Source organism: Chrysoperla carnea, chromosome X (genome assembly GCF_905475395.1).
Source record: "Chrysoperla carnea chromosome X, inChrCarn1.1, whole genome shotgun sequence".
NCBI classification, from domain to species: Eukaryota; Metazoa; Arthropoda; class Insecta; order Neuroptera; family Chrysopidae; genus Chrysoperla; species Chrysoperla carnea.
The window spans coordinates 22,015,703-22,040,968 of record NC_058342.1 but is presented as its reverse complement, the minus strand read 5'-3'; the positions used below and the strand labels follow the sequence as shown (position 1 = coordinate 22,040,968).

The 25,266-nt window shown below is 30.3% G+C and overlaps 1 protein-coding gene across 1 annotated transcript; it reads right to left on the bottom strand.

Annotated features, from left to right (window-relative positions):
- Window positions 1-12,959: 12,959 nt before the first annotated feature.
- On the bottom strand, window positions 12,960-25,051 carry LOC123302240 (solute carrier family 12 member 9). The gene is made up of 12 exons (XM_044885093.1): window positions 24,615-25,051; window positions 23,888-24,022; window positions 23,262-23,605; window positions 22,377-22,718; window positions 20,798-21,150; window positions 20,070-20,283; window positions 19,101-19,364; window positions 18,037-18,185; window positions 17,333-17,533; window positions 17,132-17,258; window positions 16,057-16,173; window positions 12,960-15,499 (listed from the first exon to the last, which is right to left on the bottom strand). Exons 1-12 carry the CDS (start codon window positions 24,982-24,984, stop codon window positions 15,068-15,070), a joined length of 3,048 nt encoding a protein of 1,015 aa, XP_044741028.1. The 5' UTR covers window positions 24,985-25,051; the 3' UTR covers window positions 12,960-15,067.
- Window positions 25,052-25,266: the final 215 nt, after the last annotated feature.

The window sequence follows — 25,266 nt, the reverse complement described above, 5'->3', positions numbered from 1 at the left end:
GCTATCTTTGCCATGTTGGCATTAGCTACATATAAGAATGAAAAAATTAAAAATTGTAGGCTAATATTTCTATCTATTGAGCAGGAAATAAAAACATTTCTAGACCTTAAACAAATGAACATACATGTCAAAAAATTATATTGAAATGATTTTTAACAAGTGAAAATAAACAATTGACTGACATAATTGTTGAAATACCACTCAATACACAGTGTTGATTATGCCTTCAATTGTTTTTTACGTCATTTAAGTAAAACAAAAGAGACACTCAGATAACCACAGAAATTCGAAAAGTGTTTTTTTTTTTTTTTTATCTATCCATGTGTAACCGAAATTTCAACATGAACCGGTACCAAAACCAGTCAAAATTCAATGTAAAATAAAGGACACTATTCAAAAAAATAAGAAATGTGTGTCATTTTCCGAGAAATACATAAAAAAATTGTTCTATGTAATTTTTTTCAATTAGCATGCGTTTCGTACCGAGACTATATATATTATTTGCTCTTTATTTGATATTAATTACAAATAAATTATAAGTCAATTATTTTTCAATCAATAATTAATAATTAAAAAGGAGGACGCACCCTTACGAATGTAATTTTTAAATAATTTAGAATAAATAATGAATTTTTATCTGTATATTATGCAGACTAATGTCGGTAGGTACTGTATAAATAAAGCTATGTTCAAAACGGTTTACTGAAATACTGTTTTTTCTCAAAATTTCTCAAAACCAAGCTCAATATTTCACTTCATTTGTCTAAACAGTGTAGGATTACCAGACATCAATATTTATACGGACATAGAGGAAAGTGGTCTATAATGATCCCTCTGGCTAAGATGATTCCACGTTGTTTTAAGTAAACCATTAAAGCGTTCTAGTATATTAATCGAAAGATGGTTTCCGCGTGATCAAATTAATCGTTTTACAAAGACTTATGATGATGTATAAGCTGATTTGTGTTTCAGAGGAAAAATATTAATTTTACTGCTTATGATTTATGGTACGACAAATTTCAACGTAAAATTTCTCTTTTGTATTAGTTTTTACCGACTGGTTGTTTTTACTCTTGGCTTTTGTTGACTTTTAATAATATTATTACACATTTTCATAGGCGTATAATAAATTTTAAGGTCAGTTTTTATGACGAAATACAAATACGTCGTTACTGGTAAAATGATCCCCTTTATAAAGACTAAAATGATCCCTATTTTGTGTGTAAAATTATAATAGATAAAATGATCCCCCATCATGTAACGGGTCTTGAATGTGTTGATTTAGATGAATTTACCAGTTATTTTTGTTTTCATACTAATCGTTGATGCAATGTAAAAGAACAGTTAATATTTTATGTGAACTGTTTGTTAAAAAATGCAATGGAATAATTTTAACCACTATTCATACAAGGTCAGTCAAAACGATCCCTTTTGAGAAATATTGAATAGTTCTTAAAATTTGAACAGATCAAAGGAAATTTACATACCAATATTTTAACATTTGAATAAAGAACTCGAAAATATTTCGACGTTGTACATAAATGTCGAATAGTTTGGCTATAAATTACATTTTTTCTTAGGGGGATCATTTTAGACCACCTTCTCCTATATACATTTTTTGACAAAATTTCCGTATATTTCGTGAAATGATTCAAAAATTGTCAAAAATTAAGTAATTGAATAAATTACGTGAAGTGGCGAGTAATTGAATAATTCTGTAACCTAAATTTCAAAGTTAGTTTCGAAAATTTTTATTTATTATGCAATTTGATATTAGAGTTGTATTCGATTTTTTTTTTTTTTTTTTGCAATTTCTATCTCGGCTGGAGAAGATTCCATGCTGGTAGAAGCCCTAAGTGGCTTCAATTGTCTCATTGTTATTGCGGCCCTGGCAGATGATATTCCTTTATCATTTTCCGCCCTATTGCAAGGTAACTTGTATTTAAAAACTGTATATCGATTATTTTGTTTAAACTACAATGTATAAATTAATCCAATCTCATTGAATTTTTACAATCCATAAAATACATATCTTATATATTTTTTTTCTAATCTGTTTTTTCCCTTATTCAAGTTAAGATGAGCAATTCTGTGGGCTGTATTATGCATTTTGTCAAAATAAATCCCCTTTCAGGACCAATAATAAAAATATTTAGCAAGAATTAAATAGCTAAAGTGGTTTCGATTGCTGTAGCAATCCACTTCAGTAAATACCATTTCTTAAACTCTTAAAAATAACAATAAATACCAAAATAAGATAAGAATAAAATAAAATAAAATAGATCTACAACGCCCTAAAACAAATAATAAAATATGTACCTGTCTATGGCGATATCTTCCTTGTTCCTTTATCCAATTACATAATTTATCCTTTTTTTATTACCAAGCTGACTATTGATATTAAATACTCACGTTCTAAAAATGTACTGCTTAGGAATAACCAAGCTAGAGAAAATTGTTACATTTAATTTTGATCATTACTTAATTTGTATATCATATCTGTAATAAAATTGCCTATAAATAAAAGTATAATAAAAGTAAATACTATTGATATTAAAGGGAAACTTGGTTATAGAGGTATAACACTTATCCAGTGTCTCAGATATCCAGATATAAATGAATATATGTCTCATTAACAGAGGGTTAAATTAATAGAGGTCAGAATACAAGTTATTTCAGTTATAGAAGTGCGATTATTAAATAAAATAACGTATTATCAATATCATTGCTGCTACCAAAACTATAAATACTAGCCTTCCCGCGAAATCCTGTGCCTTTTATTTAATCATCGGTCCACTTACCGGAACGTTTTTGCTACGAAGTTGCTTGACCCATGTTAGCAAACACTGTTCAAGTTCAGGATATTCTGATAAATATACACGTTTTAGTTTTCCTTGTCCTTCAGAACCTTGTAATTGAATTTTATCTTTATTCTGAATTATTCTACAAAGACTAGATTTTGGCCCAATTAAATTCCACACAAACTTCATATTAACTTCAGTTTTTCACATATTGATAACGATTTGAGCCTTCGTTTCGGCATTTTTCAAATAAACATCCGTATGATAGTAAAGCAAAACTAAAACTTGAGACTGAAAATTAGTTTTTAGCGGAATTTGCGGGTAGAATAAGAAGGAGTAAGTAAACAAACGATGTTTTCTGAGTTACTGAGATTAATGCATATAAACTTTACGTGCTCTCAGTTATAGAGGTAACTATGACGATAAAATCGAAAGAACGAATCCCAGATATAGAAGTTTGCCTCGGCCTACTAACAGAGGTAATTCGGTTCCAAAGTGTTGGAAACTCAACATGAGTTCCAGTTATGGAGGTTTCTCACTTATCCAGGTCCCACTTAACAAAGTTCGACTGTATATTATTTCCGTATTAGCCACGGGTACCGGTCTACGAAATTCCGTACGGGTCGAGCTAGTACAAAGATAGTGTATGTAACAATGTATGTAAAACATTTGTAAAGCTCTCACACTTTGTCTTTATTTTTTTTTCTTTAAATTATAAACACGAAAGGGCTTTAAAAGTATTATTAATAACGGCACACCAAACAAAGCCAATTGTATTCGTCTTTTATTATGTTATGTAGACAGCATAGTCTTATATAATATGATATACAAAATTCATTCGATTTAATTAATATTTCTCTATTTCATGAGCGTATACACACATGGTATAAAGTTAAACAACTATATATACATTTGTGTTTTAAAAGATGCCTATACGTGAAAATATTTGCGATTTAAAAATATGTTACACCATAAAAGATTTTTTTTTTAACTTGGGGTACAGACAAGGGTTGTTGTTAATGATTTTTTCACGAAATAGACTTTATAAGGGCCTAAATGGCCGAGCGGTCTAAGGCGTTTGCCTTTGGTTGTTTGTCCACTTAGACTTAGGTTGCGGGTTCGAATCCAGGCAGCGGCAGTGTGAACAATTTATAAATAATGGTAGTGTAGAATTGATCACATTGTCGTCGCTTGGATAAGAACGAAGTAACCGACTCCACCCACATCAAAATGTAAATGTAAATATGTTTGTAATTAAATAAATAAAGATTAACAAATAATGATGTGGGTGGCCTCTGTTATAGGCGTATATGTCAGAGAAACGGAATTTAAACCCCATTATTATTATTGTTATTGTAAGGGCCCAGAAAGAAAGATAAATTTAAATATAAATGAAACTGCGCGAAAAAATCGTTGATGTAGGCTCTCCTTTGAGAAGTCGGTTGCTTGTTCTTTTATCTGTAAAAAGCGTTGTCTTACAAGCCTTTTTGACTGAGTTATTCATTGTCAAAACAAAACTGAAACCCTGTATAATTTGCGTCCTCGCGAGTAAACAGTGTTGTCAAATGAATCATGTTCTTTCTACAAATTAAATGGATACAAAATATATAGAGTCTTTGCAATTACTCACTTTAGGAACTCTAAAGATACCATCGAAAAATCGTCACTATGCAAGCATGCTGGTCTATTTTTAAAATATGATTTAAGTAAAACTCTTCCATGCATACTACACTTTTTTGAGATTAGTCTTTCCTGGCCAATTACCACAGCAACGGCTGAAAGGTCATTTTCGTCACTCAGGCATCTGAAAACCTATCAAAGGAGTAAAATGGGAGAGGATAGGCTAGCAGGATTGGCTTTGATGGCCATTGAAAGACAAAAGACTGCTGAGCTGATGTCAGATGTAGGACTCGATATGTTGGTCGAAATATTTGCTATGCAAATTAGAAGAATTAATTTACTTTAAGATGGACAGATTTTTTATTATTATTATTGTTATAACTTAAAAAAAAGCTGTATTTTTATTCTTCTTATTAATATTATAATTTTCATGAAAGACTGAAGAGAAGACTGTTTTTCATAATTTTTGTTACAATTTTAAGAAAAGGTTGATTTTTTTTTATATTTTTATTAATTATTGTGCTTTTTAAGCATGGCAGATTTTTTTAAATTTTTTATTGTTATTTTCATTATAATTTAAAAAAATGGTTACTTTTTTTGATTAATATGTATAAATAAATACTTAAAATTTATAACCTGTTTATTTAATTACCACTTTTTTTTTTCAATTAACTATCCATTTTTTCTACTATTGGTGCCCCCCCCCCCCCAATAATTTGATCCTAGGGACGCCTATGCATGTAACTCGTAATAATATCTTGTAATTGGAAATTCGGTAAAATTTCCTCGATTTTGCGCTTTTCATTACATTACTTTGAAAAACTGGCCTCGGATTCGTGTTCAGCGACCCAAAAAATATGTAGGAACTCATTTTCAGGCCAAAAAAAGTTTTTTTGAGAAAGTGCAAATTTAAAAAAAATACTTTCTTGAGACCGCATATGAAGTAATGCTTTTTTAAGGGTGTCAAATTACGGAGGAGACCCATACCTCTTTTTTTTTTTGAATTAATGATCCTGAAGGTATAACAAAACGTTCTAAAATAATAATTTTTGAAAAAAAAAACTGTTAGACCCATTTTTTCTATTAACGGGTTCTTTAACCTTCATTTATTGTCCCATAAGAGTTTGATAGGGAAACTGGCTGCTTTCCCAGCTAGCGAATGGTTTTTAATGAAACTGTACAGCAATATAGCTTATATATCAGAATAACACATGAACTATAATTTATAAAGATATAATAAAGAAATAATAAAAAAAATATAAAAATTAAATTTAATCAGACATTTATCATTTTTAAATCTTCAGTTAATCTTTAAAAATGATGATAATAGATAGAGCAGAACTATGATCATCTATTTGAACCAGATATTAAAGAATTCTTTGAAAAAATAATAGTAAATGTCAAAAAATCATGGCCAACTTTTCTGATATACTTAATGAATTATGACCATTTTAAATTTAACAAAATTGAAAACTGTGCAAATCAAGAGTGGGTGGAGGCTATAAAGCGATGATTTTTACTTTTAAGCCCAGTGAATCGGGCGAGTATCAAGCTAGTAACTTGTATAAACTAACTGTGTAATTTAAAAATAATTCTCTAATTGAAGAGCAACGCAAGTTTATTTCTTTTTCTAAAAAAGGCTCCATTGGAAAAGAATAATAATTTTACATGTTGTATATATGTATAATCATTTTGATTGTAGTGCAATTAAGGAAATGAATATTCAAAATGAGCTTTAAATATCGCTGTTCGAATCCTGGTTTAGCCGACCTATTTTCTTTTCACCCGGTGAGTATGAGCTTATCATATAGAAGTTATGTGAGGTTCAAACAAGATTTTTTTAAATATTTGTTTATAAAAAAAACAACAAAAAAACATTTGTCGTGTTTTCTAAACACGAACAATAATTATTTATTCAAGAAACTTGAAGAAATAATAACTACTTTATTACGTTCCAAAGTAATTAAAAAATTATAGATTTAAAAGGGGTTTCTGACGTAAACATTGCAATACAGTGACGGATTTATTACTTCGATCTCCCCTATATTACTTATTTAAATTTCGGTTATTATTAATTTAACTTCATGAGAACCAGCCACTTAGTTCATTTTTACATCGCTGGATAACTTTTATCCCAAATACGGGACAACAGCGGGGAAAATTTTATCTCCATGATATTTTATGTGCAATGTCTGGGAAATTTAGAAAAAATATTAGGTTAACTTTTTAAACTTTCAAAATATAGGGGAGTTTAAAATTGGACTCATAATTTAATAAAAACAAAATTTTTTTCCATCTGATAAGTTTTGGGGGACTATTTATTTTCTTTTGTTTAAAAATTCGTTTCTAAGCATGTTGACATCAAAAATCGAAGAAAATCATAGCGAAATCGATAGAAGACTTCTATCGAAATCAATTTATATTACCCTATTAGATTCCGTTTTAAATGATTTGGGGCACAGATTGTCTCCGGAGGTACTCGACCAATTTCAGTTGAAAGTTATATTTCAGTTTGTATATCCATGGCCGTTCCGATGAACCGACAATTCATTAATGATAGTGAATCAACTGTTATAAATGAATACCGACTCTAGATGGTCAAATGGAAAACTGAATGTGAAAAAAATTCCACCATTCCAGAGTCGGTAGCTCATCTCATCGAAGCATGCGACCAAGATTTGAATCCTAATACGAAAATGTTCTTACAAATATTGACATCTCTTCCGGCGAGCGTAGCTATCTCTGAGAGATCGTTTTTTATACTTCGCGTGTTAAAATCTTGGTTGCGTGTCTCAATGGGACAGGAAAGATTAGTTGCGCTAGCTCTCCTAAACATCGATAACATTATCAACGTTATCGCGAAAAAAAACGAAAGCTTGAATTTATTATTTAAGTGAGAGCCTAAATAAAATTATTTAATGTAAAATGTATACAAGCGTTTAATTTAATTTGAAGTTTGAAAATTTCATCAAAATTTGTTCAGTAGTTTAGAGGCTAAATGTGACGACACTGTGAGGTGCAAACAAGCTCACATTTACTTTTGTAATTTTTGTGAGCGAACAAACTAATGGGCAAATACACTGTACAAAATATTAGCCAAGAAGTCATATATTTTGTAAACATCTCCTTTGTAGGAATGCACTATATCGATCATGAGCGGGTTCATACTCCGGCTCGCATTCGATCGATTTTCGGGTGACTGTGCCGTGTCCATCACCTTTAGGGCTATATCCGCGGCCTGAAGAGCGTAACCCTCTTCATACGATTTCAACTCGCACTTGACCTTTTTTTCAATTGTTATATAATTCGATTGAATAATACGCCCTTTCAAAACTAATTTACAGTAAAACTTCATTAAATATAATTTTAATACAATACAATGAATTGCACGAATGTGTGAATCAGTGGGGTTCCATTTTTCAATACTAAGATATATATTTATAACTCCCTAATGGATTTTCTCAACAGGAAGTTAATAAAATAGGAACTCAAATGTACAACAAAGCAAGCATCTACTATCGTGTGGTTGGTATTGGTTTACTTGAATTAGATACAAGAAAAATAAATATTTTTATTTGGTTCTGTTTTATGAAAAATATAATATTACCGAATGTCATCTTGATGACGCGAAGCTATTGTTTTTGTACTTGACATTGGCAGATTTAAGGTGGATTTCTCATTTAAAATTCTCTCAAACAATCAATTTTTCATAAAAATGTACCTTAGTATCAAAGATGTATTCTCGCTATAAACGCTTTTGTGAAAAAAAAGCAAGTTTGAATTTTTTATTAAAGTGAGCGCCTAAATACAATTATTTAATGTAAAATGTATACAAACGTTTAATTTAATTAAAAATTGTAAAAATTTCATCAAAATTTGTTCAGTAGTTTAGAGTTTAAATTTGACATTGTGATGTCCAAACAAAAACATTTACTATTATAATTTTCTCGAGCGAACAAACTAACATCTTACTGGTTTATTAATATACTAGAGTTCGCCCCACGCCTTTGCCCAAGTGGCCAAACATATTATACAAAATCTTGGTCAGGGCGACATATATTTTGACGTCTCCTTTGTAAGAAGGCACTATATCGATTATGAGCGAGTTCATACTTCGGTTCGAATTTGGCCGATTTTCGGGTGGCTGTGACGTGCCCATCACCTTTTTTAAGGGCTGAATCCGTGTCTGGTCAAAGCATTAAGAAGTAAAGAATTTAATTTTTTTTAAATCCATATATCCTCTTTAATAATTATAGTAATTTTAAGATATTTTTAACACGCCCATATTAGGTTCACCGGTATGCATGTATGTTTGTATGTAACTGTCTAATATCATACCCATGCATAGGGCAGCATCAGTTATATATATTTATTATACTACCGATAACCATACTATACATATATACTTAGAACAAGCAACAAGCGTTTTAGTTTTTTAAACTATATTTTTATTAGTGACCGATTTTAAGCTTTATTGACACTCTATCCACAATCAGAGTTAAATTTACCCATAAGCCGAATATCAAAGTCTCGCTAAGCCCCCAAGTTAAAACCGAAGAAATCGAGATAATGACTTTTTTAGTTAACACAAGTTCAAGTTTTTCGGATACAATAGAAATATGCAAAAAAAGAAAAGCTATTTACTTTCTTTTGGTAAAGTGCTCTTTCAGTCTGAATCGTTTTTTTTTCGAAGCCATAAGTTTACATTCCATTTATACGGTACATAAGTTTACATTCCATTTATCTAGTGGAGAAGCTCGAAAAATTTTAGCTACACTGATGAATTAATATTATTTATCATTTAAAAGTCTTAAATAATTACTTCATTGATGAAACTGGCATGCTAGAAGCTTATCTTCCATGATGGGTACAAAGACGTTACTATACCAGTTACGTCATACAATGATTTTTTTATTTTAAATCTCTTAAATAAATTTTGTTAAATGTACCAGCAAAGTATCAAACAGTCTCAAACGTCCTTGTTGAAAATATTGGATTACAAGAAACAATAATAATATTTATTTTATATAGGAACCTGCAATTTTTTTACTAAATCTAGTTTAAATTGCCAAATCACAGATAGCAGCATTTGCAAGAAACTTTTAGATAGCATAACATTAACATCACAATTTTCATTTTCCCAAAGTATTCTATTTCTTTCATTTAATTCCAGATTTTAAAATTGAATTGGTTTTAAAGGGCAGATTTCATAATTTTTGAATCTAAAAAATTGTAATCTAAATTTTGATAAACAAAGATTTAAAAAACTATGTTGCATTTCAAAATACCAATATTTAAAATTTGTTAGCCAGTATATTACTTTCATACAAACAATTCATGCCTTTGTGTCAACTTCACCACTCAACCTCGTACGGTAGTTGTATCACATTCGTGGCACCATTCGCGATGAGGTTGAAACTACCTCATATCGGTAGTTTACGAAAAAATGTTTCAAACTAAAGGTGATAATTTTTTTATAAGGGACATTTTTTACATACTTTTATTCTATGTCTAACGGTTTACAAGACCTAATTGATCTATGTTGTTCATTTACGAACTCAACCTCAGTTTTTACGTCCTAAATACGCTATGAACATTTCAGCTTGATATCTTTTTTCGTTTTTGCGATATCGTGTCTACAGACAGGCAGCCAGGCGGACAACCGGAAATGGACTCTTTATGTGATTTTATAAACATTTTTATCATAATTTTGTTCATAGCATCAATATTTTTAAGCCTTACAAATTTGGGAATAAACTTAATATATTTCATATATACATGATATAAATATAATAAAAACTAGCGAAGAGGGTATTTGCAGCTAGTTTTTAAATAATAAAAACGTCAATGGTTGCATAAAAATAATTTTATTATTTTGAAAAATCATTATAAATAATTACAAAAAAAATGCAATTAATATAAAATATGTATAAGTTTATATAAATATATTAAAATAAATATTTTGTATATAATTTTTTTTAATTAATCTGTTATAATACAATTGTTTTTCTAAATTCTAGGTCCTTATATTAAAAATTTCGTCTTCTTTTTTTGAAATGGTTTATTTTATTCCAAATCAACAAGAAAGCAAATCTAATAAATTTGAAATTTGAAAAATCTTAAAAAAACAACAATAGCTAGATAATCAAATCAAGGAAAACGCTCAAAAAAAAAAATTCAATTCAGTGTTATTTTACGAGACATTTGACATTAATCCTAACGAAGTTTGTTTTTTTTAAATTTGCGGATTTTTTCTATCGACAAACAATTTTACAGTAGACAACTCATTTGTGTTATAAGTATTTAATATTTCTTCATGAGTACATTTATCAAGGTTAAATTGACGAAATTTATTTCGAAAACCGTGGCTTAATTCGAAAAAATTACTTTGCTATTGAAATATGACGTCGAGTACATGTTGGGTCCATACCCGGTTGTTTCGAATGAATTTCAAAATTCAACTTTCGATTCTTATTTAAAATAACTTTGGTTAAAAGCTGTTAAGGCGAGCTAAAATTCATGCGCGATCGCACAAAAGTATTTTATATCTTGTAGATAAGCTAGACACAAAACCGCGAACGTTTTCGCTAATAATCGCGCTAATTGCCCATTTCTGCTGAACAAGCCCATTCTGTGATGTTCTTTTTAAAATCAGTCGTGAGAATGGTCTATCGACCAAGTTTCTGGTTTGAGTATCTCATAACTCTGTATCCGAAATTAATTACCAGACTTCGATCGCGTAATGAACAGTGCACTGCATCTTTATAGTACCAGGATATTTAAAATTAAATATTTAATTTCAAGATATAATAATTGAAATGAAATTTGTTTTAACCCTGATAAAAAAGTCCGATTAAATTCCGATTCAAATTTCCAATTTGTTCCGATTGAATTCTAATTCAATCCAATATGAAATTTCCCATTCGATCCCATTCTTGAATTGCAACCAATTGGAAATTTCCGATTAAATGGAGGAACCACGATTAATTAGAATTAGATTTTAATTCTGGATTTTGTGTGGAAAATTGTGTCGAAATATCTAAACAAAAATTCATTAACTAAAAATAAAACTTTTCTAAAATTGGATTTTAATTATTACCAATTGATTTTCGAAATCGGATAAGTCTCTTTGTTAATTTGGTATAAAATATAACCCAAACATTTATTTTGGAATAATGTTCTTCTTTAATTATGTGATTTCTTTAGTCTTAAATAAAGTATCTTAAAAAGTACAGAAATTATGAGGTTTTCAGCTTAAGCAAGCCCCACAGTTCTCAAATTTTAATTAGGCTCCGAATACCTTTCATAGAGATCATTTTTTTGAGTGATGACTTAAATTCAGAATTCAATAAGCTTTAATTAGGCATACAAGATACGTATGAAAATTTTTTCAATCTAATTAATCTTCTGAAACTGTTAAATTGAGGAAATAAGGCATTTCTTCCAGGAATCGAGGTGACAAATGTATGCCTGAGAGTACTCAACAAGATCTATTCATGCGAATTTGTATTTTTTTCGATTCACACCCTTACGTATCTACAATTTATACTTTTCCAAGTACCTGTCAAATTGTAATATCAGTGACGTCAGTCAATCAGCTTCCTTCAGTTGACTAGTGCCAAAAAATGTCTTGGATCAAAAAATTCTTAGAATCGTCCAAACCCAATTACAATATGTATATATATATATATATATATATTTTTTATTTTTTTTTTTGAATGTTAAATAAAAACAATTTGATGTCTGCAAATAGGGTACTTCTGTCCCTTGTATGGGCGTAAATTGCAAACCTTTAGTTCGAATGAATATCTTTTCATTGAGCACCCTCAGGCAAACATTTGCCATCAACTCCTACAAAAAACTATTAGCGCTGGGTCGATTCCTGGGTCAGACTGTTTTTTCGGATGTATTTCCTCGATTAAATTTCTAGATTTAAAATATTCGATCTATTTGTTTGTAACGTATTTGGTGTTTACACAGTGCTGCTTTTGGTATTGTCGTTTTTTGTCATTTGACTGTCACAGATGTTTTAAATATATGTCCGGAATAACATTTGTGTATTCTGGAACATTAAATGATAACCGAAGCAGCATCTGAAAGAGCCCAAATTCGCTATTATTATGCGTGTCTGTAATTCGGCCACCACTAATCAAAAAAGCATAAACTACAACAAAAATAGGCAACATTCAATTATAAATTCTGTATTTTTAAGGTTTTGGCAACAAAATCGATTTCTTCGACAGTGCGCCGAAAAAACAAGGATTAATAAAAATACTAGAACTGTGAGGTTAGCAATTAGGCTTTTTATAATTATTAAAAAAAAAAAAAAAAAATATTGCATTCGATTTATTGTGTAGAAATAATTAAGGACTATTTCGGAACACAAATTTGGAAATTTTGCTATTAATATCACAATATTTTCGGTCCATAAAAATTTTCAAGGCACCATTTTAATGTTTGTCATTTTAAAAATAATATTTTTGATTAGATACGTTAGTTTTTTTTTCGAATTCGAATAAATTTTTTATAAGTGTAGTAATTGGCTTGAGATCTGTTCTTTTTAACTGCTGTCTAAAATTTGACAAGGTGGTAATCAAAATGATTGTATAAATTTTTCTCCTTTATCCAAAATATTAGTTCCTTTGCCATTTCTAATTTGCTTGCCACAAGATATCGACAGTAAACATAATCAGTTTTGAAACTTGAAAACTGACATTAATTTTTAAGACTTTTATGTTTCTTGAGAAGTAGGATAAGCTGTGAAGGTTAAAGCATTTACAACTTTCTCACTAACTGAAGTATAGGCCAAAATATGAAGTATACGCCAAAAGTTACGAAGTTTTGGATAACTTTGAATGTTGTCCTTACGTGGAAAATTTCCCACATCTCAAGAATTCTGTTTTTCTACAAGAATTTACATAAAGAGCAATGCACGGATATCGTGTAGTGAAGAAATGTGCAAGTTGTCACATTATTGCAGCTTACTCAAACTTAAATTACCCCTTTTCTTCAAGGGCATTTCTAGTTCGTTTGCCACTCTGTTACTGAATGATGCAGCTAAAAAGAACAGACTATCGGTATCTATCTTAAATAAGCGTAAGAAAAATAATAAGTTAAGAATGTATACCATGTGCAAATTGACAGTCTAGGTTTTATCTAAAAGTCTAACTGGATCCGTATTGTAATTTAATGATTTTTCCAAAAAATTTGCATCAATGCTTCATTATTTCAATTTGGATATCCAATTATTATTTGCAAATTGGTTCATTAAAAAAAATCAGAAGTCGTTAGATTATGCAAACCAATAGTTCCAAAACAGAGAATCTCAAAATTTATTCCTCTTAGTAATTTCTAATTCTGAATTATCCAAAATTTACTAAATTTCTAGTAGGTCTAAATCAATCTCTGTGAGTCCATATGGACCATTTTGGGAGTATTCTTAAATTACGTTCGCTAAATCTTAACAGAGTCGTTTTATGAAAATGAAAATAAATTTTAAACTTGATCCTCCGTTCAAATAATTTTGGAAAAGATTTTTGACATCTATGTTACTGGCATGCATCCTTAATTTTCACGATTTAAACGCAGTCAATACGAAATGTTTCTGAAACGTATCGATAAATGTTTAATCGGGATCTTAATGATCCAAAATCATTATTTTGTTATTAATTTAGTCTAAACGTCCGGGAAAAACATTTCAGAAACATGGTAGAATTAACAGACCTTTCATAAATTACTTAGATTTACTTAAAAATTAAAAAAAAAAATTTACTAAGAAAATGGTTTAAAGGTTTTAAAAAAAATTGAGCCTGTTAGGTAAAATTTCATTAAGGGACTTTATCGCCATAGTTTTTACCCATACCCTGCGCTCCAGTTAAATTCATCTGGTTAAAATGTTAGAAAAAAAATGTTCAGTCTTGCAAAAACTATGATCAGAACTTCATTGAACTCGGGATATGAAAAACATAGATTTCGAGATATCGATAAAAAGTCGAATCGTCAGAGTCCAATCTCCAAAATATTTTTTAGTTCAGTATCTATATCAGTATTTTTTAGGAGGTGCGCTCTTCGCGACCACGGGGGAAGAGTTCGAAATGTTATCATAAACAAAAACCCCCACACCCCCGCCGTTTCGGAGAAAAAAAATTTGTCAATTTGTTAAAAAATCGTTTCGGGGGAAATTCTTGTGTAACTTTTTAAGATTTTTGTTTTTGATAACATTTCGAACCCATCCCCCTTGGTCACGAAGTATGTACCTCAAAGTGTTTTTCTTAATTGGGGTACTGAACTATTTATCATTTTCAGATTAAAATTAATATTTATTATACAGACTTTTTCAAGTCAGCCTGCATCCGGCATATGTTAAATGTTCTTTCCTCGAATATAAATCGACTTCGGTACGATTCGAAATCTTACAAAAATCTGAATCTTCGAATTGCCAAATATTTTGGGACAATCTGTACTATATTTTAATCTCCCCGATCGTTTTTAACAAAATATTAATCACACTTTTAAAATTTAAACAAAAAATTTTCGATTACATTTAGAAAAACCATGGTAGAAAGGGTAAAATCGTAGCAATTTGGGTCGACTTATGAAAATAAACCCAATTTTTTAAATACCTTGTTTTTAAATAAAATTTATATTTATAAAGTTGTGCTTGTAACAGCATTTAAGCCATGTACCAAAACCGTTGGTGGTAAATTTTCAGTCAATTCAGTTAAAATTTTCAAATAATTATGACATAAATTAATTTGGCGTCGATCAAAACAATTATAAGTAATACCGGTTGCCTCAAAATAATCGGATTGCTGTTGATTTGCTAAATAGTTGTCATTGAATCGTATGAATTCATTCTCGTATGGTGGATTTCCTTTGAAGTTTGGTGGACAAGGTAGATAAATAAAGGAAACCGCTGTACAATTACTACTTTTCTCTTTGATTATTTGGTTTAATTGTTTGATGTAGTTCATATTTAATTGTGATTTACTTGTTTGTTCGTCGTCTGTATCATCGTAATCCGATCTTTCTTCATTCACGTTTATTAATCCGTTTGATATTTCGCTCCAATTTTGAATCTAAAAAAATTATTTTTACATTTATTGCAGGGATAGAGATTGAATCTTCGAGTCAGTTTATTTGTTGGATAACCCATGATTAAAAGATCCGATTCATGAATCGCAAATTTCCAATTCAACCAATTTCCGATTCATTCTAATTGAAAGCAATTACAATTTTGAATCGAAATTTAATTGAAATAAACCGAATTTAATTGTATTTAACAATTAGTTAAGGATGTATGAGCTCCAAGGCAAAAAAGCTTGATTTTTTTAAAATATGAAATTGATATGAATCAATTCTGAATATTTTAGGGGGGCAAAAATTTGTATTCTTATTTTTTGTCTACATTCATGAGGTTATAGCAAAATTCATCATCAAAGTTGAAAATAAGGTACAAATAATTTCAACCATAAGTCTAAACTTGCCTTGGCGCTCGTACTACCTTATATATTTTATTTTTTAAATAATTATTAATTTGACTTTGTCCCCCCAACAAAATTTATTGTTTCATAATTAAAATACTTGCGCATATGCTGTACGATTATTTTAGCTTCATTTTCGTTACCTCACTTACCTCATGCACCGTAGCTCGAATTCGGAATAGTTTTAACAGCTCTTCTAAACGTAAAATATCCTCTGCAGATTTTACACGAACAAAAATACGGATTTTTAATTTTTTCCAAACGCTCACCTTAAAATAAGAAAACATCTCAGTAAGATGAATTATAAAATCATAGCAAGCATCGAGACAAGAGACAATATTGGATTTTAATGCTAAAGAAGGTTCTATCTATCAATAGAAAAAAAAACTATAGGTGATAGCTCTTATAGATATATAATATTTGATGGAAATGGAATAATTCAGATGTACCGGCGATTCATTAATGATGGTGAATAAACTACTATAAATGAATACTGACTCTGGATGGCCAAATGGAAAACAGAATGTAAAATAATTCCGCCATACCTGAGTCGATAGCTCATCTCATTGAAGCAGGCGACCAAGATTCGTAGCGTAACTCTTCCGGCCAGCGTACCTAGTGCAGAGAAATCGCTTTCTACACTTCACTCGGTAAAATCTTGGTTGCATGCCTCAATGGGACAAGAAGGATTATTCGGGCTTGCTCTCCTACACATCTGGAAATCGATAATATTATAAACGCTTTCGCGAAAAAAAAACGAAAGCTTGAATTTGTTATTTAAGTAAAGAACCTTAATAATATTATTTAATGTAAAATGTATACTGCCGTTTAATTTAATTTGAAGTTGTTAAATTTTTATCAAAATTGGTTCAGTAGTTTAGAGTCTAAATGTGACACTGTAATGTGTAAACAAATGCACATTTATTTTTGTAATTTTTGTGAGCTAACGAACTAACTAAATTTTACAGTTTTATTAATTTACGAATACACTGTACAAAATCTGGCTCAGGGCGTCATATATTTTGTAAACATCTCCTTTGTAGGAATGCACTATATCGATCATGAGCGAGTTTATGCTCCGATTTGCATTTAACCAATTTTCGGGTGCTGTGCCGTGTCCATCACATTTTTTGAGGGCTGAATTCCCGCTTGTGCATCTTAGCGTTAAAATCTAATCATCAAGGTCTCTTGACAGACCTTGCATTTAGGATTGCAAAATTCACTTACCATGTTACAAATAGTTGCTAATTGCATCATAAATAAACTGTTTGTATCAAAAGTTGTAGCTCCATCCATATCAAATGGTTTTAATACATTCATTGTCCAGACATCAATAAATTTAATATCCGTGTTCCTGAAATCAACACAATATTTCATGTAATTTTGTTCATCAAACTTTGTTAAATCATTTTTGAAATAAATTAATACTTAGGAATAGAAGATTTTTTTAGTGTATCAAAATGCCGAGCTAGACAAACATTCTTTCCCATATTTAATACATCTGAGACCATTAAAACATATTGCACAGGATCTAATTGTTTTTTATTTTGTAATGGGAATGCATCAGTTACTGAATCACTGCCATTAAATACTTCAGAATCAAACATTCCTGTTTTATAAGACGATTCACTGAAAACAAATATTAGTTGATTTATAAAATAATAAAATATTAAATTAAAAATTTATAGAAACCCCCGACACAAAATTTGATAACATTTAACTAACTCGACCCGTCAGAATTCCCTAAAGTCCGTTGACGTCACAGGGCTCCTGCTGTTCTTAAAAAGCTCCAAATGGTTCATGGAGTAGTGGCCGGGGATGGTCCAACCCCTTCTTTGGTATCATAACGGATCCTGTGATCTAAGTGTGTCCCACTCAAGGACAGCCACTCTAACCTAACCTAACCATCATTTTCAGAATTGATTTAAACTTAGTCCAACTTCATATAAAAATAAAAATCAAGCTTTTTATTTAAAATTACCTTGGTACTCGTATATCCTTAAGTATAATCTTTCGATTAAATAAAAAAAATGTGGAGTCGAGTTTAAATGATTAAGATAACAAACTACCTTAAGGCGAAATTATAGTCTATTTTTATCTTCTTACTTTAAATAAATAATGTAAACAAATACCTGTTAAAAAAGTCAATCGGTTTTTTATTATCATAAAAGCCTAAAACAATTGTATTCGGTTTCATTGCCCCCATTCCTGATATTCGCACTAGATGTTGAAAACCTTCACGGATTGTGGAGGCCGTAGTTAATTCAACGAACGCTTTTACCTTAAAAAAATAAAAGTATTATAAATTTTTGATAATATAATCATGGATACCGTTTTATAATTAGGGGCAGACAAAGGAAGGGATGATTAGAGAACACGTAAGAGGATAAAAAATCGATGAGAATTAGAAGTTGGATAACAAAGCCAATTAAACGGTCAGTATGGAACATAGAAGTAATAACAGAGAACCGTAAAGTGGCCATCTAAAAGGTTGATCGTTATAGAGAGAGACCTTAAAAAAATTACGCGTATAACTGTCTTCGTCTCTAGACCAGTCTGTAGACAGAATTTTTATTTGCAGTGTAAAGCTTACCCAAAATCATCCCGCAAAAATTTTTGATTTAATTACATTTTAAGTGCTTAATTGTTTATTGTTAAGAGAGCGCGCGAAAAACCACCCAAAAATAACGATTTTCTGTTCTATACATGCTAGAAAGATGGGATTTTGACTGATCGACTCAAAATAAAGTCAAATTAACAGAAAAGTTGAAAAATATCGTTTTTCCAATTTTCACGAGAGTTGCATTGTGGAAAAAGAAATCTTTTCAACTTTTTAATAAAAACTATAAAAGACTATCAAAATTTCAGCTTGATATCTCGTTTCGTTTTTGAATCGAAAATGGACTAATAATTAGGTGATTTTATGTATATATATTAACACTTATACCAAAATTTTGTTGGTAGCATCAATAATTTTAAGCGTAACAAACTTGGGACTAAACTTATATACTATGATAAATTTCATGGTATAAAAATAAAACAAATATATGTTTGCATGTAGTTACTGCCACTAAATAAAACGATATGAAATTCACAGGAAGGTAACATGAGCTCTATTTTATTTTGTAAACCAGTGTAATTTATATGCATGGGTATATAATCATGCTGAAACTACCTTAAATAAAATTATATTCACCTTTAAAAAGTCAATTAACTCCAACCATAATGGATATTCTTTATTTGATGGATCCATTGTCACATCCAGCACATTTTCAGGTTCATTACCATTTTTAGGTACAAAAACATGCCCCAAAACAAAAAGACCACTTTTTTTAATATCATTAACAAAATCAATTAATGGACAGCACGATCTTGGTGACGACACCAACAATAAAATTTGTGGTCGCCAATATTTCACGTGATTTTTTCTACTATCCAACATTAACAAATATTTTCGTACCTAAAATTGAAAAAATTCAACTTTTAACTTTTTTTTCTTTACTCAACAGAAGCAGGTCTAAGACCAAGCATAATAATTATTAATATTATCAAGAGGTCATAGTGTGCGACAAATTCCTTGCTGCGTTTTTTCAGATGGTCGGAAAAAATGTCGGATGGTTTTGTTGATCAGACAAAATTATTATTGTTTTTTTTTACGCCGTGACTATTCTCCAAATCCGAAGATTTTCCGTAACTGATTCGTATCATCCAAAGATCATTTGATCGGGTGAATTTGGTATTGTTTTTTTTTTTTGTCTCAATTTTGTGTTGAAAGCTCGGAACGTGATGCCTAAAAAGCCTTTTTCCTTTCAACATTTCAGAATTATATATTTCAAGCTCAAACATGCTTTTTTTTCCTCCACGAAACGACGATTATTAACGAAGTTACAGCCTGTCAAAAATCACAAAAGAAAATTGCAAATGTTAGGTGAACGAATAATTTTGTTCTTTGAGTGTATATCGTCCCCAATCAATATTCATCAAACTTAATCTTACTGCGCACTTAAAATTTTTCCGTGTGCCCTGATCTCGGAATATCAAACTATTCGTAGAGGTAAAATTTGTTACGCATGACCTCAACAATAGCCTGCCCAATTTGCATTCGTTCTGAAATGGTTGTCAAATACTATGCCTAGTCATAAAGCTCAAACGTAAAAACACTTACTTGATGGAATATTAATGCTTGGGATATTGATCCCCAATAAGGAGCATCTTTATCCCCACGATCAGTCGATGCAAACAAATGAAGTCCGGCCACAAGTGTAATACATGCAGCTATACTTAAACCAGCGTAGGCTGGACTAATTACAAACATCATTGCAATTGTGCCCAATAAACCGAATGTCGCAGTATGAACCGAAAAATATGTATATGTTGGTCTGAAAAAAAATAATTGGTATTAAAACGTTGAGATGAAAAATTTCAACAGTCTAGAAAAAAAACGACAATCTCAATTATTATAGCATGGCCACAAGAAATAACTTTCAAAATTCTCTGTTGATCTCCAAATTTCCAATTATAATTTTCCCTAATTTTTAGAAATTTATACAGATTAAAGCCACTGTGATAAACTTGATTTTAGTATTTTTTTCCAAGGCACTTTTTACGTCATTAGCACGCTATAAAAATTTCAGCTTGATATATCTTTTCGTTTTTGAATTATCGTTTTGACAGACGGGCAACCGGAAATTTACTAATTAGGTGATTTATGAACACCTATACCAAAATTTTGCTCGTAGTATCAATATTTTTAAGCGTTACAAACTTGGGACAAAACTTAGTATACCTTGATATATTTCTGTGTGATCAAGCTTAAGTGATTTGGGTAACAAACTACTTTAAAAAGTTTTTTCGCAATTCTAAATGAGAAAATCCCCTTAAAAAAGTACATACCTGAAATTTGGCGCACTTGTTAATTGGAGACCTACACACGCTAAATTTGTCGCTAAGTAACTCAATAAAAATAGTACAGAATTAATTTGTGCGATTAAATTCAAAGATCCAATAAATAACATTAATTGTACCAGAGCCCAACTAACAATTACAGCAACAATTGGATTACCACGAAAAGTACCTTTGCTGATAAAATTTAAAAATGATCCAAATACTTTATCTTTTGCTAAGGCCAACAGTACACGACTTCCACCGATTAAATTACTTAGAGCTGCTGAGAATGTTGCTGTTAATACACCGATGGCGACAAATGGAGACCATATATTTATTGGCATCATATACATATAGTTATTCTGAAATAGAAAAATTTTGTTAAATAAGCATAAGCAGAAGTGTAGAATTGAATGGGATTGAATTTAAAATATGAATTCATTGATACAAAATCACTGAAGTTAAATAAACAAAATCATTACTTCTTTGAAAGATATTGATTTTAGTTTGAAGTCGTGCATTTTATTGATGAAAATAAAATTGTACTTTGTTGGAATATATAATCGTGTAAATAACGCGAATTGATGGATTAAAAGAAAATTTCTTTGCGTTTGCTTTAAGTAGAGGATTTGGTTATGATGATCATATATCGATCATGTCTAGTTCATATGTGATTGAGCCAACTTCATGAAGATTGTTGTTACCAGTTAACAGAGTTTGATAGCGCAGTTTGTTAAGCTGTAGACTTAGAAAACTAAAATCAATAGTAATCCTTATGTCACTGGTTCAAATCCGACTTGTAGAAATCGAATGTTTTTTTTTAAATAAACCTATTATTTATTTTTTAACAATTTTAAATTATCTCGAAAAGTACCCATCACATCGACATTTGGTAAAAAGCTTTTTCGTTCGTCTTGGTAAGCTTAACTGAGTACTATACTTTTTACTATCAATTAAAGAACAAAAAGAGTGGCTTTGAACCTAAATACGCTACAAAGCATAAGCATAGTATAATTTTTGGGACAAAAAATGAACTCGAGTACCTAGAAATTCCTCTCCTAAAAATCGAAAGGGGATATCAATCTAAATTTTTTTTATCGTGCTCAGGGCATAAAAAGTGAGATTGAGTTCATAAATGAGCAACATAGGTCAATTGAGTGTTGGACCTACGAACCCATCCTTTAAACCGTTAGAAATGGACCAAAAGTTTAAATGTAAAAAATGTTCCTTATAAAAAATTAAATAACTTTTGTTTGAAACATTGTTACGTAAACATCATTGTTTATTCTTGAGGTCTTAAATTACGTTAGAAACATTAAATAATATGTATAGAGGTATTGTATACAGTTACGTTCCATATATTATGTATGTGTTTGTTTGTTAGTTTATAGCATATACTATATCCACGGAGAAAGTCAAAGGAAAGATACTCTTATTACTATGTGTGTGAGAGTGGCTATCTTTATTTACTTGCATTACATAAAAAAACAAAAGTTGCGTAATCAACACCATCTACACATGGTATTTAAACAATTAACTCAGTCAGTTGTTAGTTTTCACTTGTTTTATAAGATAAAATCGTAAATACCTGTAATAATTCTCTGGTACAAGTGGCCGCTGTTAAAACCGCCAACGATAAATAAATAACAAGTGTAAAAGCAACAGCACTTAATGTTCCAACTGGAATAGAACGTCCTGGATTTTTTAATTCACCACTCATATTTGCACCAGCCATAATACCAGTGACACCAGAAAACAATACACCAAATACAGCAGCAAAATGTATTTGGTCACCATGCAAGCTTGTATAATCTCGTCCATATTCTGGATAAATATTATCCTTAAATGTTGTTTTATTTAATCCTGTATACAAAACTGTAACATGATGTGTTGCATTTTGTATTAAGGTGTTGGCGTTTGGAACTGGTATCTGAAAATAATTTGTTTGTATACTTTATTCAAGTATTATAGCAATTGAAGACAGTGTACTCAAATCAGAAATTGTGCATTAAAAATAAATAAAAGCCATTAAAAATTTTATACAAACTGAGTTGAGTAAAATTTAAATGTCAAATTCAATTATCAGCTGTTCTTTAATTCATAAGGCGGTAACAGTAAAAAAGCTATTTTTGTGAAAAATGATTGTAAAACTAATAATTCAATCAAATTAAACATTGGGCTTTGCATCAAATCAGGTATTTTTGATTTTTTGAAAATAAACAAAGTTTGAAAAGCTATATCTCTGAAACTATCGGTCCTATAAAAACCGGTTTAATTTCAAATTGTTGCAAATTTAACCTGCGTTGAAAATAAATACTACATTTTTTGATGAAAATCCAGTCCTTCACGGCCAAAATTGGTAAAATTGAAGTAAGGTACAAATTTTCGAGGTTTTTTAAAATTCCCTTTACATTGTTTTGTGTTTAATTTGACTGAATCATAATGAATAAAATGTTGAAAAGTTTAATTTTACCTCTTGTGGGTCCATAATAAAAAAACTAACAATCACACTACCCAATGATAAAGTCACAATTGCTAAAATTAAAACACTTGTTTTTGCAAACATTGTAGCTCCAATTACACACAAAGCCAAACTAATTCCATTCAATGCCGTGCAATACAATAAACGATACCAGACAGTGTTCTGTAAAAATCCTTCACTACCATCTTTAATTAAATAACCAGATGGTCCAAAATTATCCACTAATCCTTCCATGCATCCAGATATACATAACGCACTTGATACAACGTTTGCCAAGAAAAATAGTGTACCAATTGAACCACCAAATTCGGGGCCTAATGTTCGACTTATCATAACTAAATTTTTTTGAATTAAGGAAAATTATTGGTAAAAGTTATTAAAAGTATTAGGACCAGAATACAAAAGAGTCAAGTTAAAATTTCCTGAAATACGAAAAAACAGCCAAACCCAGTTATATATCCGATAGTCATTTTATCTCTTACAAATAATTATCTTCCAAAGAGAAATGTTGAAAGGAGATAATTTGGTGACTCCTTTGTTAAAAAAAAAAACATCCTTCTCCGAGAAAAAAGAAAGCCTGTCATAGTTTCAATTAACTAACTATAAGTTAAGGATACAATAAGCACCACCTCCTTCAACTGCTCCATTTGTAGAAATTGCACAAACCGATGCCACAGTAAAAATCAATATACCATATGCGATTCCAAATTGTAATAAAGTAACCAGTAATCCAGCATTTCCCACAATATATCCTAAAAAACAGGAGAAAACAAACAATTGACTGAGATAATTGTTGATATATCATGTACAGAAAGTCTTGAATGTCAGTGCTTGCAGTATTTTTCATAAATTAGAAGAGTTTTAAAAAATACCACAATAGGGGAACGGACTAAATTAAATTAAACAAAGTGAAAATACCCACTAGTGACGTTATATGTGGGTGTCGCCATTGAGATTGCATATAAAACTTTTAATGTTTATAACCTCTTCGTTGATCAATTTTAACTTCACTTTCAATCTTTATCATGGTATCAAGTCTAGTTTTACATTTTATGGGTAATATGGCCAATTCGATATCAAAATTATTCTCTATTATAGCGGCCTTTCATATAGTTTAAAATATTTTCTGTTTATTACTAATTTCAACTTAGTAAACTTGCGAAAAAAATTGTAAATAAACAAATACGTTTGTTTCATTATCACTTCAGAATTTTTTAATCCCTCTGTAATTGGCTATTTTTGGGCTACTTGAACCCCGCTCATCGGCGATTTTTATAGAAACTTTTCTAACAACACTGACAAAAACTTTCTACTACAACGAATACATATTTCTTAAAAACTTACCAACTCGAATAAAAACAAGAGCACTAAACATACTCAATGCCACCGGACTAAAAACTCCATTAAATGTACCTAATGTCTTCTTTTGCGAACTATTACCATCGATAATCGATTCTGTATATTGACTATTAATTGACGATGCAATATGCTGATTTTCTAAACGTCCAAATTCAACATACCCACTTTCCGTTTGTCGAGTTGGTACACGAAATATGCCAGACATTTTTCGTAGAATATTACTTGTGGCAGCACCATGAGCCGCTGATACTAACGGTGTATTATCTGTAGATGTGGTCGGGATATTTTGTGGAAGTATTGTGGAAACTTGTACTTCATCTGAATTATTTGTGCTACCCAAATTTGAAGCATACATGTCTGTCAATTTGACACATTAAACGCCCACTTTTGTGTTTAATTAAAATTTTGATTATTTGGTTATATTTATAAAATTTATTATCACGAAATTTACATGAATAAAATTTTACTCTTCTTGTACGTCTTGAATGTGAAAAATAAATAAATATTTACACAATAGAAAAATTTTAGCTAACTTGAATTGTCATAATGTGACTAACAATAAACGTCAATTTTATAAAACGTTAGTTTATAATTTTACCGTTAGAGAACGTGAGTTTAAATATTCAGAGAGTGTATA